Genomic DNA, 16,984 nt, shown 5'->3' on the forward strand with positions numbered 1-16,984 from the left:
GTCAATACTTGTTCGGCTGCGTTCTCCGTTGTTGGAGGTAAGGAGGAGATTCGCCACACAAAAAACCTAACATTTTCCTGTATTTTATGCACTTATTATTTTTTATGCACTCGCTTGTAACATTTATAATCTTTAAAATAACAAAAAATTCTAAGACCGTGTTATTAAGCCAAATCATTTTAAAATTATTTTAAATTCTCTTGTTTATAATACGCGGGAGTAAAAAAACTAACGGTTTAATTTTCCTAAATAATTATTCTGTTTTATCAAAAATGACGAGTGGTCTCCAGAAATGGGCAGGGATCAGCATCCGCGGGTACGCGGATCAGAATAAAATATTCGTAGATTCCGAATAAAAAGAAAAAGGTCTTAGATGTAAAATAAAAATACAGCCGAGGAATACGAAACCGTAGGAAATAAAAGTATTTTGAAATATTGAGTGACTGATGGATGAGGCTCTCGAGAATCGACCGTTCGTCTTGTTTATGCAGAACCAGAACCATGAGAATGCGTTCAAAAACAATAAGACTTTATATTTTTTGTTTAGGTTTTAAATAAAAAATTTAAATTTCGTCGTGCGGTTTTTCACCCAATGGTTTTTCTTTGGTAGCTACTCTGAGAGGCCATCAGCAAAGACATCACGCAAGCCTGCTCTCAAAAGCTGCCCACTTACCTCTATTACCCGGAATATATAACTAAACGCAGACTTTTCGTGTATTACGTCCTATAGAGAGATTACTTATAATGATAAAAATGCAAATGGTGGTTTTAGCGGTTCTGCCCGGTATAATTGTTGCCCCACACAGCTATAAAACCACCAACACACTCTTGCTCATTTATTTATATTAAAATACACACACATACATACATCGAACCGAAGCCAAAGTGTCTTAAAAAGTGGAGGACAAAGCGCGGCATTGATGGCATGTCATTCACCTGAGTCATTATGCCAATCTGTGGGCAACATTATATTCCCGAATATAACGGTATAATTTACCAAACCCTCGGCAGGGTTCTATGTTATGTATATATATGTATATATACAACAAACCGACAGGTCTCTGCGCGCCTGCGATTAATAACAATAGTCTTACCATTATCATTATATTGTTTCCCATCACGCGATAGCCGTTGGAAAGCGTCCGGAGAGAAAATTGTTTCACATTATATGTGTAGTCGAGCGACCACGATCGTCAAACAATATTTTTTTAGAAACAATGTAACGTATAATTATCCATGTCATTACAATCATAATCACACTTCAGTTCATAGTACCTTTTTTCGTGCCTTTATTTGAAAATTACTGGCTCGTATACCCGTGTTATTATTTGGAAACTTGTATACATTAAATAAATAAGCGTTGTTAAAAAACAATAAATTTATTGCCGCAATTAAATATTTTATTTTACGCTCATTACCCCCAATTGTTTCGGCTTAGTTTCCTTAAAGGCCTTTTATCGTCGATTTGTTATTTTTAAATTTCATTACAGTTGGAGATTTAAAAACCGACAGCGCTTATGCTTCATTTGGAAAATATATTTTTTTTATGTATGTACACGGAAAAAAATTTTTGTGACCACAGGATAAGATAACTTATGGTAACAAAATTCTGCCTTAATATAGGGGAGGGTGGGGCAGAGCGGCCCCCCTGAAATTTTGATCAAAAAAAAATTTTTTTTTTTTCGACTAATTACTATAAATCCCATATGTTTGCGCATTTTTACCCCCACGCATAACATTTGGGGCAAAATGAACAAGCCCAAAGTTTTGAAAATGTGATTTTTTCATATTTTTATCGTCAAATTAAAAAAAAATTATTACAATTCCACATTTCTAGCCCTACGCATAACACCTGGGGTAAAATGGACCAGCCGAAACTTCCGATAAAATTATTTTTTCATATTTTTCGGCCGTTTCTCTATGTAAGAGGCAAATTTGGTCACTCAAAATTTATAAAAATAAAATTTTTTTTTTAGTTGATAAATTTTTGAAATAAAATAAAACTATAGAATTGTTTTTTTTTTTTTATTAAATAACAATTAATAATTAAGGTAATCGAGAGTGAACGATTTATTACACCTTAAAAAATTTTTTCGAGTAATATAAAACCAAAAATAGTTGTCAAGAGAAAGAAATACATTCTTAATGATGAAAACAATTTTTTAAAAAATTTTTTTATCATTTTTTGGAGGGGGGCTGCTCTGCCCCACCCTCCCCTACTGATAAGGTAGCATTCGTTGGGATTACAATGTGTTTGTAATGCTAGCAAATTCTTCGTTGGACCAAGCAATGGTTTGTAACTGTAACAAAACTGTCGTGTTCCAATAAAAAAAACTGATTTGTTAAAGTAACAGAATGAATTTGTAACATTAACAAAAATTTTTGTAATCATAAGTGAAGATTACTTACAGTAGCAAATGCTGGCTTTAATAAACTTAAAAATTACTATAATAAACATCATGTGCTCTCATAACAAATCGACTTCTTAATTACGACACAAATTCATTTTTTACTGTAACAAATTGATTTGTTACCTTAAGCTAATCATGTTTGTCATTATAACAAAATCTTTCGTTATCCCGTCTTTTGTTATCAGAACGAAATTCGTTTTTTCGGTGTATGTATAGATGTTATACTTATATATAAATTTTCTTTGGGAAGTTGAAGAGAGACGTGAAGAGATCTTAACGAAGAGTTTAACGGATGATTGATTTTCCATCTCTGGCATGGAGCAAGTAAAGCATTAGATTCGGGCCAGTGTATAGATGAGTGGAGGTTGATAACGATCCAAAGTAGCGGGTGGTAGGTGGCAAACACTTTGGCAAAATAACGCTACGGATCTATCGAGAAGGTGGAATAAATGCGCCGGGTGGACTTGAGTAAGTGAAGAACGTGATGGAGCCTGGGATTGGGGACGAGGATGAGGGGGGGGGGAGTGAATAAGTAAAGAAATGGTGGTAAAGATGTATGGTGAGCTATGATGGGTATGAAGGTGAGAAAGGTATTTGGCGCATCCGACAGCGATGCATCAAGACCGATATTCTCAACGCGAACGAACGCGTTCGTTAGTCGATCGCTTTGGGTTAAAAGCGCTCACGGTTAGTTAAACCGGTCGCTTTTCCAATCAACCTCACACCCCCTAAATATATTCAGCCACCATCGCCTTCTCGCTCTCAATCCTCGACATCCAGCCAAGATGATCCCTTGGGCGAATATCTGATGCTTGATTGCATAGATATATATTATTTTTTGCTCCCCTTAAATATACCGAAAATTTTACGGAAATTTTTCTAAGCGCTTTAAATGCTAATTTCTTTTACCGTCAAAGCGCTCAAGTTTTTTTAGTGGAAATTTTTTTTATTAACTTGCGATTTATGGATTTCGAAGGCTTCGCTTGAATTAAATCAATGGAAATATTTTTTAAAATTAAGTAAAGTGAATTTAAAAAATGCTTACTTTTATTACATAATTATCAACGAGATCTAAAAATAATAAAACCATAACATGCGTGACAAATATTGAAAATCGCGGAAAAAAAATAATTGTTTGTAGGAAAAAAAAACATTTGTAATCATAACTCGATCTTGGCTGATAAGATCGGCTGTAGGTTTAAGCGAGAAAAAGATATCAACACGCACGAATAACTCGTCACGATATATTGGCATATAGATATATATATATATATGACAGGGTTATAGTACGGTAGTTACTTGTCGGATATGTGCCAAGAATCGTAAAATCATGAGCGTCATTTTAACATTTACGCAGATCGCCAGGAGTTAAGTCTGAAAAACTCGCGACCAAATGTTGACGAGTGTGATAACAGACTGAAACGGTAAACTTTTATATACTTGTACATACATATGTATTTATTATTACATTCGTGATGACGCGCCGCAGTCACGCATTCGCGTTTCACACATGGCGTCAGTTGGAAAAGAAAGATGAAGAAGAAGTAGAAGAAGAAGAAGAAGAAGAAGAAGTTAAAGAGAAAGAAGAAAAGAAGAGCAGGACATCTGAGCAATAACAGACTTAATAGCACAGGAAGAGAATGCGTTTGTCTTGCGATCCAACACGCTTCTGGAATTCTAAGAACGTATGCACACCAGCAGGACATTTATAAAAATATTTCCGTACACTCTGCAGTGTTATTTTATTTTTTTTTTTATTACTCTAATTAAAAGTTACCCTGGACTGCTAATATTCGTTCCCCCTTTCCCGACTATTTTGGTCGAAGAACTCGAGGATGAATTCGAATCGTGAATGAATATGAAAACATTTCAAAATTATCGGTAATTATTGGTTTCACTTGAACTTGGCGGTTTTTATTTATAATGGGTATGGCAGAGCTAAATACCATATACGTCTTTAAAAACTGCTGCTGGTCTTTGTCAACATGATACAACAGATATAGAATATATAAAGAACACGGGAGAGAAAAGGTGGACAACGGAGAGGATACTTTTGAGCGCCACAGAAGTCACCACTAATGACACCAAGAGGAATGCTGTCCGGCAACGCGCGACCGCACGCTACTCCAGTAGCCATTTGTAATTCTGGTTTAAAAAATTTATTAAATCAAAGTACGCTTGCATGAAAAATTACACAAAAAATATACCATCTCAGTTTTTTTAGTTCAATTAGATTACAATTTCTTTTTTTTTTCAAATCGGCAATGAATCGTTTATTTGAGAAACCCCATAAGTCAAGGAAACAAAATTTTTCTGGAAAAACTTGACATTAAAATAATCAATGACACTCAAATAAACGATTCAAGTAAACTATAAAATTAATAATCATCAGTCATAAGCATTAGACATTATTGACCGTTAATAATTACGCAAGAAAAACGTTACCGATAAATCATAGTCGTAAAAAATAGGGCTAGTTTGCTAATAAATTAGCATTAAACACAAGAAAGTAGTGGAGTAATAATAACAGTGAGCAAAGTCGGGAGCGAGTACAGACTGGACTGTCAATCGCAAAGTCAAGACCGTGATATGCGAGACATGTCGTTAATATTGTACGTATTGTATGTTATTAATTTTATTATTGTCGTTTTTGTATCTGTTGAAGTCAGCATTCGACCTTCACTCACATTACCGTATCACAACCTCCATTAAATCAATCATAAATGTATAATATAGATACATGCGGTTAGAAATATGTCTCGAGTGTACAAATTAAATCGTTGATATTTATGCTATTTTATTATCAAACAATTTAATTAATGACGACAGTAGGAGAGTACCACTGGCAGAGCTGTAGTTGTAGGGCTGTCTAGACTCAAGAAACCTAATGGATTTCACCCATGCAATTGCTTGATGGATATCGATTTGATATCTCTCAAATGTCGCTGCTTTAATTAGAGAAATCAATTAACGTCAACGTCCAACTGGATATATATTGATCTAACTTGATTTCATTTATATATACATCTATATATATCCAGTCCACACTGTGCGACTACTGAGAACTCTCCCTTTATTTTAAATTTTATTTAAAAGTCTTCATTTTAATTGAAAAAAGTTTAATTAGCGTCAGTCAATTGAATCGTCTGTACGTAATTATGGTCTAATTACATACTAGGCATTTGTAAGCGTTCTTAAAAATGTCATTTGTAGTTAATAATAATTTTTTATTTGATTATAATTTTTGTTGTAGTTTTTGCTATAAAAGTTAACCGTGGAGGCTTAACTTGGAGGCTGACGAATTACCAGGGAGCAAAAAGTACTGAGAAATGCGCGTGAATGAGAATGAAAAAGCGACTAGTGTCCCCCGTTGAGACGTTAAAGTATCCGTAATTATCTTTCCAACTACGTTTATTATTTTGTCCTGGCCATGATAAAAATAAAATACAATAATTATTATTTTTATAAAGTTATTCTTATATAAATAACCCCATTGAAGACACTAATTTTTATTTATTGTTTTTTATGTTACAGTGGTACAGAGTTGACAAATCAAAAATACGAGAAGATATTCTGAAACTGTGGATACCATTAGGAATTGGAGAACGTAAAGATGAACCAGATAAAAGCGCTCAAGATTTTTTGGCACGATCTGCTGATAAATCGGACTCGCTTTTCCTACAAGTTTGGCACTCATTAGCAACATCTGCCTTGTCTTGGTTCATATCTAGGACTTCAATAAATGGGTAAGTCATAAAATTTGTCATTTGTATATGGGTATAAAATTTTTAAATCATTTGCGGGAAAAATAACGGCAGCGATTGATTTCATCACGAAATTCAGATCGTGACACAAATATGACTCATTGATTCATTAATTTGGTGCGTATTTGAATTGAACTTAATGACTTCGATGAAAACTTGACGGAATTTCTATTGGATGAAACCTTTTGTCTGAAAAACTTGCCTGAATTTATCTATTTATTTATTTATTACAGACCTAACAGCCTACTGGCCAATAACAGGGTCATTTTATGGTGCAATGATATAAATTTATAGTAAAGAGTTTACATTACATGTTGATTTTAATTATAATTATGCTAAAATTATAACACATGAAGACTTAAAGGCTTAGTTTTAATAGGCTTTACATAGGTAATAGAAAATAGAAAACTGCTAGTAAAATTTATATTATAATTTGACTAGTTAACATTACCATGTAGCTGGACGAATATGGACCTCAGGACACTGGTATTGAGGGAATTATTTGAGTCCATAATGTCGATTTGATTATACTAAGCGTTAAATCAAATCTTTATGTACCTGAAGATCGGACCGTTTTTTGCTCAACAAAAATTTAAAAAATTTATCTAATTTTACTACTTAAAACATAGTTCTGGAGGGTAGGGGTGGCCTGCAATTTTCGGCTGACATACTAGGACCCATATGAAATATTTCAGAAATCTAAATCCAGTAGATTTTTAACTTTTCATTTTTTTTAAATTTTTGTTCCGCAAAAAACGTTCCGATTTTCAAGTACATAAATTTTTAAATTCAAAAACTTTAAATAAATTCTGTCTAGCAAATCAGTATCGTATTGGGAAAATAATTTGTCACGTATTTTAAATGAACTTGGGATCACTTGGGTAAATTTGACTGAGTCATAATTTTGTCGTGATTAAAGTTGTTGAGGCAAATTCCTGATGGTCATATTTGTGTCACAATCTGAGTTTCGTGATGAAATTTAGATCGAAATTCATTATGAATAAAATTTTTTTTACACGGAAAAATAAGGTATCGCGAATAAACCAGAAAAGTAGGTGAGGTTAAATAGCATCTGCAGGGATGAGTCTAGCAGCTAAAAGCTAAACTGTTTGGTAGGTGATGAAAAGAGGTTTTACCATCTGAACGGTTAATTAATAACCGCGGAGATACGATCTCCGCCTTCTCGTCTCCTCGACAAGCTGCTGGCGTAGCCACACTGCAGGTTATGCTTCTAGTGCACGGCAATCAACCTAGAATACCTCCACTCTCAGCTTGAGGACCTGCTGGACTACCGCGGGCCGGGTTATTGATGGCCAGCTTCCTTCGCTCCACCTTTATGTGAAAAATAAAAAATAAATCTCGTGTGCACCCCGGATTGTGCAGTACGAACCGTTTATTAAAATTCAGAATGATTAACTCGAAAATTCTAGCTGGTGTTTTTTGCTACTGGTTGAAATGCCTCAAGTCAAAGCTGGACAAAAAAATAATAGAAACACAAAATAGATTGATGCTGATAAAAATTTCCGGAAAATGAAATGTAATTTAAATTTAAATTATAATTGTAATTATAATTATGAATAAAAAGTAGAGTTACGGTGTGTTGTGATGATTAAAATAAATGCTGGCTGATGATGTTGAAGAAGCGAATACGCAGTGTCCTGCTGAGAATATTAATTACATTCCGTGGAGCAGTAGACCGAGATCAGTGATCTTTCAGTGGCTCGTACAGGAGGCCGAGTGTTGGTCCCGCAAATTAATCATAATTAGCGGCACGATGTCCTTCATCAAAAGTGCCGCGAGAGTATGAGAAGAGAGGAGGGCTCGGGGCTGAGGGTGTTGTATATGAGAATGATGATCACACCGTGTATCCGTTGTTGGCTGGTTGGTTGGTACATGTCCCTCTGGTAGTTTTCATCCAGTTATTTTATGTCCAGCTCATCCCTTAATCTCATTTCTCTTTTGTTCCCCATCATTGTCTTGAGGTTTTTTATTTTTTATCTCCTGCGCTACTGATTATTTTATTTTTATTTTATCATTGCCATTTTTTTGTCTCATCATCGCAACTTCACGCGCAATTTCGACGGATTGACGAGCAGGTGACGTTCGAGGGCCGCGTTCCCTCATTCACTCACTCACGACTTTTTCAGTCAATTAAAATTGATTTCGCTCGCTCGCTCGCTCGTTCCCATTTATTCTCCATTCCATTTAGTTTAAATAGAATGAAATACAAAAACTGAATTAATAAAATCTTTAATTTAAAAAAAAAATATTAATTACGTGCACTAATTTTTTTGAATATTCAAAATTATCCGCGCGTATTGAGGAGGATTTTTCCGGTGGAATTTATGACGGAAACTACGAAACGAAAATAGTATTTTTGTCGGGGAACAAAGAACCCAAGTCGAAGAGTTTTAGTGTCCGAGGATGAAACAGGCGGTGAAATCTTGCAGTAAGTGCCCGGTAGCAAGTTTTTGCTCGGTAGCTTTGAGGACTGAGTCCTAAGATGAGTCTCAACTTGGCAGTCCCAGTGTACGCGTTTATTCTGGAGTATAAGACTGTAAAAAATGTTAAAAAATAAGTAGAGTGATTGAGGGAGAGGAGGGGAAAAAGAAGTGTTTAGTTCCGCGCGCCACCTGTTACCTCCCTGATGTCTTCTCTTATTCTCTCGTCTCGTCTCTTTATTCCATCTTTTATATAATGTGATGAGACTCGAGGATAACTGAGTAGAGAGTAAGGGTTAAGGTAAAGTATTTGGACCCCCGAGGTTTATTTCTTCAACTACGGAATCTTTTGATCTTTAAATTCAATTTTAATGTCACCGTCAGATTTATACTGATGATACCTTATTTAATCCACTCATCTTTACCAACATATACGTTATCTAAAAAAATTATTCGCCCCACTAATTATCTTCTCTCATGAAAAATTACAACTTCTATTAAAATTTACATCGCGAACTTGAAAATATCTTTTATTTTTTTTTATCAAAAGTCTTTTAGAAAAAAATTTAATTACAAAACATAATTTTTAATTCTATAATTTAGAATTTCGTTTATTAATGCCAAGGCACAGGCCAAATGGCAAATTTCATTACATAGTAAGTACATTTATTACACAAGAAACATATAATTGTGAAGTACAAGTACAACTATATAAAACAACAATATTTTAGATAAATTTTGTTTACAATTACATCGATATTCATTCGGTAATAATTTGGGACAAGATTTTTGCCTTAATTTTTGAATTAATTATTCAAATGTTTGATATTGCCGCCAAAATATTTGTTTTATCACAAAAGTTTTCAAACAAAAGTTGTGGGAAATTTAATTTTCTAAAATAAATCTCTCGTATGATTTTTTTAAACGACCAATATTTTCACCGTAATTCCGAAATTAAGGTTCATAATGAATGATTCAAATTTTTGATAGCTACAAAAATCTTAATTTTGAAATTACGGCTTTTTTATTAGTCCTACGAAAAATTTATAAGAGACATTTTTTTCTAAAATTAAATTTCCTACAACTTTTGTTAAAAAAATTTTTTTATACGACCAATATTTTTGCTTTAATATCAAAAATTTCACACCATTAATTATTGATTATTATTTTTATCCTTATCACTGTCACTAGGTAATCAATATTTGACTGAGTATACAGTATTTGAGATTTTATCATATATTTACTCTTCATTAGACATTATTCTATTTGTCGAGATTTGATAAATAATTAAAGACTCCTTTTTTGAAGACTTGCAAAGCTGCTCGAATTTACAATTTCACGTGAAAGTTCTTCCCAAAGTCTTATTACAGTCACCAAAATAGATTTTTCTAAGTAGCTCGTAGTGAAAAGAGGTAGCTTAAAGGGAAAATTTTCATTATTTCTTGAAATTAAAAAAAAAATAAAGTAAAATTTGAAAAAATTAATGAAGATCCGCTGTTTTAATTGGAGCAAAAATGAAATAAATCAGGAAAAAATGTATATAGAATTTTTTTTTTGACTCTCATTAAACATAAAAAGAAATTTCAAAGTATCTCTGAAGAAAATTATGAAACGATGTATATATAATCAAGGAATATGTCGCTGAGCTTCTGTAGATAGATATGGTTTTAATGAGATAACTCGTCTTGCTATAATTTTCATGGGAAAGAAACTTAGGTCACAAACCAGGTCGTCAACAGTCATACATTCATTACATTCCTATTTCATATACATACATATGAAATGTAAATATATAAGTATACTTATATTCTTCCATAATTGCAAACTTTGAAATTGGTAATTCTCTTGCAATGTCTCGGCACCTAAGTACGTTTTCACTAATACACAACTCACACTGTCTCAGTGCTCACATCCACACATGCAAATAAGCATTCCCAAGAACATTATTATGCCATTGGTAGTAAAAAATAATGTAAGGTGACATTAAGAGCTTCCTCAGAACGGAAACATTATTGGTTTAATGTCGATGAGCGCGAGAAGTAAACAAATATATATGTGGAAAAGAAAAAAGTAATAAAAAAAATTATCTATCCCTTTAATGCTCAGCAATAAATCTGACAATTTTACTAGTAATTGTTTTCCAACTAACTATAAAAATATTTTATTCTCACATAAAAATAATATTTAACCAAATCCCTTACATTAATTTCCACTAAAAAAAGTACTCTATATATATTATATGAAAGATATAATAAACTAAATTTTATTGTCACCGAATTTTAATAATTGACTTTAGTACCACATTAAAAGTTCATAAATTTCTGTAATTTAAAAAAAATGGCGCGAAATAAATCAAAATTTGAATTTTCGTTAATTATACCAGATGGATATAAGAAATTTTAGGAAGAACAAAAAAAATCAATAAATTCTCAATTTCCAAATCCTTAAGCCGTAAATTTTTTTCAAAATTTCTGATTTCAAAAAAAATGTTTTTTAAAAATCCGCTAAAAGAAAAATTTAATATTTAATATATTTAAAAAAAAGTTAAATCTAGAACGGATTTACTGCCACAGGCAACAATAAAGTCGTATAGCTTCTCTTAAACATACATTCATATGTATGTATATATATATATATTTATATATCTCCTCCATGGCAAAGGCAAAGGCTCGATATCGGACGGCCATTATTCTCACACGCTTGATGATAGTGTGTGCGACAACGCCCGGATCTTTTTTCCACCCCCTGTTATATATTCACGCGCATATATATATGTAGAATAAGAGACAAGAAAAGAAGCAAGCAAAAGCAACCAAGCGAGAGCTAATATATATAGATTCTTCGTCTTATGTGGCAAAGGCAGCAGTGGCCATCCTTTCTACAACTCCAGGGGATCTTACTCTCATGTACATATACATATACACATACAACATACATATATATGTACATATATGTGCACATGGCTTCGGAATACACACATGAGGATACAGATACAACGTACATGTACACGTTATCGCGAGAAGGTTCTCGCTTCTCATTCCCTCGGCAAAATTTTCCTTTTTCCTCAATTCTTTCTTCGTCGCCGCAGCCACTGCTTTTCTCAATCTCTCCTTTATTTTATTTATCTTTTTATTTTTTATCGTCATCACCTCTTATAAAGAGCGCCCTGTCCCTGTCGTCCCTCGACCCGGTTTTTCCTCTACTACCGATGACAAGAGAAAATCCGAGCTCCCGATTGGTTACAAGGAGGGTGTGCAAGACTAGTTGGTCAGTAATTATCATTAGCGCGTTTGCGCAATAACCAAAGCCACGCCAAGACCCCTAGGATATACCATAGGGTGTTTCCACGATTGGCAACCCTCTCTGTAATTAAACAGAACCAGCGCAAGCGCAATTTCAAACATTTACGTTCGTTATACAGACATACTTATAGATATATATATATTTGTGCATGGATGGAAGTATGCTTGTGAGGGGGTTTCAAATTAAAGTGACTGTGTTGTCCTACCAGATAGAACACAGCGCCCAACACCAACTTTCCATTACCATTCCCTACTGTTATTACGATTTTTAAACCCCCAGTAAGAATTCTCCGCTCTGAGTCGTCCTTGCCATGGCATCAGTAATTATGAATTTGGGGCGACGCCCTTTATTAAACCCTGTTTCTCTTATTCCACTGAGCTTGCGCAGTTTTTAATTAATAATTATCAATATCCATCGCACATGCTCAGATATAGATTTTTATAAAACTCGTCAGCGAATGCTGCCAGAAAAATATTTTTTACGGCCAATTCATTTTCTTTACGTGGACGATTCCCATTCCGTTGACTTGTACTCAGTAACTGCATATTTTATTTTTTCTTCGTAAAAAAAAAAAATACCAATGCCGTCAATAATATAAGGGTGTAAAAAAAAAATATAGGGGTAAAAATGTACTAGACAAGTGTGAAAAGGGGGAAGGTAAATAATAGAGTAACTGTGAAAAACATGTGTTTTTTTATTATTTATTATTTATATGAAAGCGAAACTATACGATAATTATATGGGTATCAAAGAGGTGTGAAGTTTTATGGACAATATAACACTCAACACCTACAATCATAGTATAATAATAATGATAAAAAATATTAAATTATTTTATAAAAGTACTGACGTTTGAATAGTCGTTGGGGCTTACAGCCTATCAAGTCCGTATAGTAAACGAGAATTTTATTTTTTTTTAAATCTTCAATTGACTGACACCTTTCATTTTTTTAAAATAAAGAACTAAAATATGCATGGAAAATATTTTTTATTAAAAATGCGGACGGACGTTTAAAATTTTCAGTTCCCGAAATTAGAGAGCAACTTTTTGGATTTTTTAATCGGTTAAATTATTAACAATATATATGGATCTATCAATCGTAAGCTTTAATTCGATACCCAACATGTAACTTTAGTAAAAAAAATTTTATTTGAAATAAATCTTAGTATAGGGGAGAGTCAAGCAAAATGGAGATGCTACAAAATAAAATCACTTCTTTTATTCTGAATCTTTTCTGCTCAAATTTTTTTTTCATCTCTACCGAACTGGGGTTTCCTAAAAAAAAAAAAAAAATTTTTGGGCTCTCAATTTTTCTGACTCCGAACTGAGAAAATTTTTCCACAAAAATTGGAATCTCCTGGATTCTGGACAATTAAATTTTATTTCTACACGGAAAAAAATTTTCTTTAAAAATTACCGTTAAATTCACTGTAATTGTGGGACATAATGCGGCGCTTTTATTTATTACCATTTTTGAAATAAAAGTTACGAAAAAATTTATTCATTTTGTGATAGACTTCATAAAATTTACCGAAAACCGAATAAAATTTACAGTAGACTACGGTAAAATTTGTTGAAAAAAAGTTAAAAATTATCTGTATTCGTCCCACGATTACAGTGAATTTAACGGTAGTTTTTAAAGAAAATTTCTTTCTGTGTATCGGAAATATATTATTAATTTAGTAAAAAATAAATTTTTTAAATTTTCTATAGTAATAAGTGTATAACAAGTAATAAAATTTTTGGTATTTGTTTCCCTAAAGATTAATAGAGGAAAAGAATGAGAGTAAAAAATGTCTAGTGGAAAACGTACGACTTGTGTACGGCAGACTCAGGTATGACTCGGCACGTTCGCATAAAGCCAAGAATATCCTTCTTTACTTATATTAGCGTACATATATACACGTATTGTAAATATAAAGAGATAAAGATGGATGTATAGGATGTCGAAGAGTTGTTACACTCAGAGTAAAATGCTCGGGAGCGGAATTTTAAATAAAATCTGATCATGTTAACTCTCTTTAATGTAACAAAAAGTATCCTGAAATTTTTAATCTTTAAATTTTTCGAATTCCTTCCAGCAGCGAGTTCTAGTACTAAAATTCAGCAACAAAGTCGCGTAATTAAGATAAAAATTGTTTATTCCGAAAGAATAAAAGTGTCCAATAGGAAGGAGCTGATGAGAGAAGTCGGGTCCTCGGGTTCTGACTCGTAGGCATCTCCGGCGTAAAAAGCTGTAGAATAAGAGGCTGCGGTAAAGAGAAAGAGGGAGTAGCAAAGTAATCCCCTCTGAAAGATCCCATTATCATGGCTCGCGAGAAAAAACTCATCGCACAGCCCATTTTTACTTAAAGTACTAGGTCTTTTAATACCAACAAAGAGCTAGTATTATATGCAAGACAGATAAAACGTCAGGAACGTGCGAGATTTTATCATCATCCACATGCATCCCTCCTCTAGAATAAACTCCCCGAGTTACCCACAGACTCAGACACCCACACACACACACGCGGATTTAACTCCACCCCGAGACTCCCACTAACCTACACGATGATTACGATGCGTCCACATTTCTTTATTTGCAGCGCAAAGTTTAAGGGGCGAACAAAATAAAACCTGGGTATGCTTGGTACAGTAAAAGAGGGATAAATTTGACAGAGATAAGAGTTGAGGTGAGAGCCGAGTGTCTTTAGAATATAAGGATAAAAGTGTAAAGAACGTACAGAGTTGAGACAGAGCACGAAAAAATAAAAGAAAGACTTAACTTTCCTCCGTATATAACGATCCCGTTTAAGAAATCCATCCCTTCCATTCTCGCAGTCCTCCCCATTTTCCCCTTTCGGTTGCCCCGCGAGCTCCTGCTTAGAATCGGAGTCTGTTTGTTCAACCACCAAGGAATTTCTCGTTCCCGACCACGCAGTCCCTTAAGCAAATTCCTAAAAATTTATTTCTCAACCCACCAAAATTTGGCAAATCCGGAAACTATCGTCACCTGTATGAAGAAGCAGCACCGGCTCCCTCGCGTCGATCAGCTCCTCAGTAGAGACTCAGGAATGAGCTCCAGCGAATATAAAACTAGCCTCGCGATATTTTTTAAACTCGCGCGGATAATTGTCCGGCGTTGATGCCTAGGATTTCTTGTTTTCTATTCCCCTACGTCGGAAGGGGCATTATCCCACCACGATAACAAAGAGGAGTGGCTTGTCCCACTACATTTCCAAGTGGTCCATTCGACACGCCTGCCCAGGATCTCCAGCAGAATCCGCGTGGACGTTAAGCTGTTAGATCTTAAGTCTCCCACTACCCGCTACCCACTACAGTATCCTCCATCCCCACTATTAACGTCCAGCTCACTTGTCGTTTGCCTCTACCCTCTTACTCTACTCTTAATGCTACAACACTGTGCCCATACCACCCATACCATACCAGGATCCAGCATCACATCAGCTACTAGCAGTACAGCATCCAAATAGAAGATGAAACTCTCGAGAAAGAGAGAAAGAGATTAAGTGAAAAGAGACGGTAGTGCAGCTAAAGCAGTATAGAGTGGCTAACAAGACGCCTTGTGTGCTTTAGCTAGGCTAGGTAGGGGCAATGCTAAATACAAGTACTTTCCCACCACCTACTACATTCTCCCTGTCTTATTTTCCTTCTTCTTCTTCTTCTTCTTCTTCTTCTTCTTCTGATGCTTTTCCCTCTTCTTAACTTCACTCCTCCATATATTCTCTCTTACTTTATTTATTTCTAGTCGTTCAATGTCCTCAAACCAAGTGAAACTACCCACCCCTGCGAGGACTCAGGAGGTGCTCAGTCCTCCTTCTCTATCTCCATCTCCAGCACATCCACATGTGTGCCATATATGGCTAGAATTTAATGCTATATAGATCGTAGGAGGCAGAAGGGTGCGAGGGCTGTTCGCTACTGCCGCTGCTGCATACATTGTCACTTTTAACAAACTAACACACTGGTACACGCAAATCTCGCATTTAGTTCAATATCCCTCGCTGCTACTGCTGCAGATTCTAATGGAGTTGGGAAAAGAAAAGATTAAACGAGACAAGTTTTTCTTTGGGAGAAATCGAAGACATTCTTAATCAATAACACACATTTTGGTTTAATGAAGCATCCAAGTAGTGTTTGGTTATTTTTACATTTGGAGCAGGATTCTGCTGTCAATGCTTCCGGCCATGTTGGGAATTAATTCAGCGCGATATGAGTTATTGTTTGCGAATAGCATTATGGTGGAGGAAAAAGTGGTAGGATGTCATATGACAGAAGTGAATGTTGGTACACGTCACGGCAGAGCAACGACAGTAAGGGTGACTAGACGCATTCCTTAGGCGTTGTCTACTCTCGATCCGATCCTGTGTCACTCGGTTCATTAAGCCCGAGTAACTGCGCTCCCAGGTGTTCTGCGGAGTCCAATAATTCCTATCCTCGTCCCTTTTTATTCTTGCCCGCACTCGCTCTTTGCTGATATTAATATTGCGTATAACTCTTGTAAGAGAGAGAGAAGTCACATCACAGTATAAGCGATGCACTTGGTAGCACACGTGCTAAATCAGCTGGAACATTTGCCTTATAACCAAAACTATAAGACATCCTATTCATAAATAATTATTGCCAATATCGCTATGATTCTTAATTTTGAACTCAACTGGAAAATTTTTCTATCAAATTTTTAATCTTAGACTTTGACTATACTGTAAATAATTCCGGAGTGTGTGGATTAAATTTGGAGTGAATGCGGAGCGGATGACTGCCCGAGTCAAAAAACCAATTCGATTTAAGGCTCAAAGTTCTCAATGAGGTTTTTGAGGATCATTCTAGAATTTGAAGGTTGACAGCAGTATCGAAAGTTATCCTAATTTAGTCCTCAGAGTAGTAGTTACGACCAATTTTACCTCTTTGAGAACTAAACTGGATTAACATAAACTGGATTAGAGCCTCAAAATACTCAAAACATACAGGAATACCCGGGTCAATAATAAAACTTGATTCAGACTCGCTTCGCCTTATTTTCTTTTGAAGTTATCGATTTGCCGACGATTTTTTGATAAGATC

The 16,984-nt window shown here is 34.7% G+C and overlaps 2 protein-coding genes across 2 annotated transcripts in view; both read left to right on the forward strand.

Moving 5' to 3' along the window:
* Window positions 1–16,984, forward strand: part of LOC130663986 (COMM domain-containing protein 10) — a 136,903-nt gene that overhangs the window by 89,360 nt on the left and 30,559 nt on the right. The window lies entirely within an intron of this gene.
* Window positions 1–16,984, forward strand: part of LOC130663985 (protein-L-histidine N-pros-methyltransferase) — a 33,484-nt gene that overhangs the window by 4,248 nt on the left and 12,252 nt on the right. The window contains exon 2 of the mRNA XM_057463598.1: window positions 5,946–6,157. Within this exon, the coding sequence (XP_057319581.1) occupies window positions 5,946–6,157 (212 nt within the window). The remainder of the gene's footprint in view (window positions 1–5,945; window positions 6,158–16,984) is intronic.

Source organism: Microplitis mediator, chromosome 2 (assembly GCF_029852145.1).
Source record: "Microplitis mediator isolate UGA2020A chromosome 2, iyMicMedi2.1, whole genome shotgun sequence".
In the NCBI taxonomy this organism is placed as follows: Eukaryota; Metazoa; Arthropoda; class Insecta; order Hymenoptera; family Braconidae; genus Microplitis; species Microplitis mediator.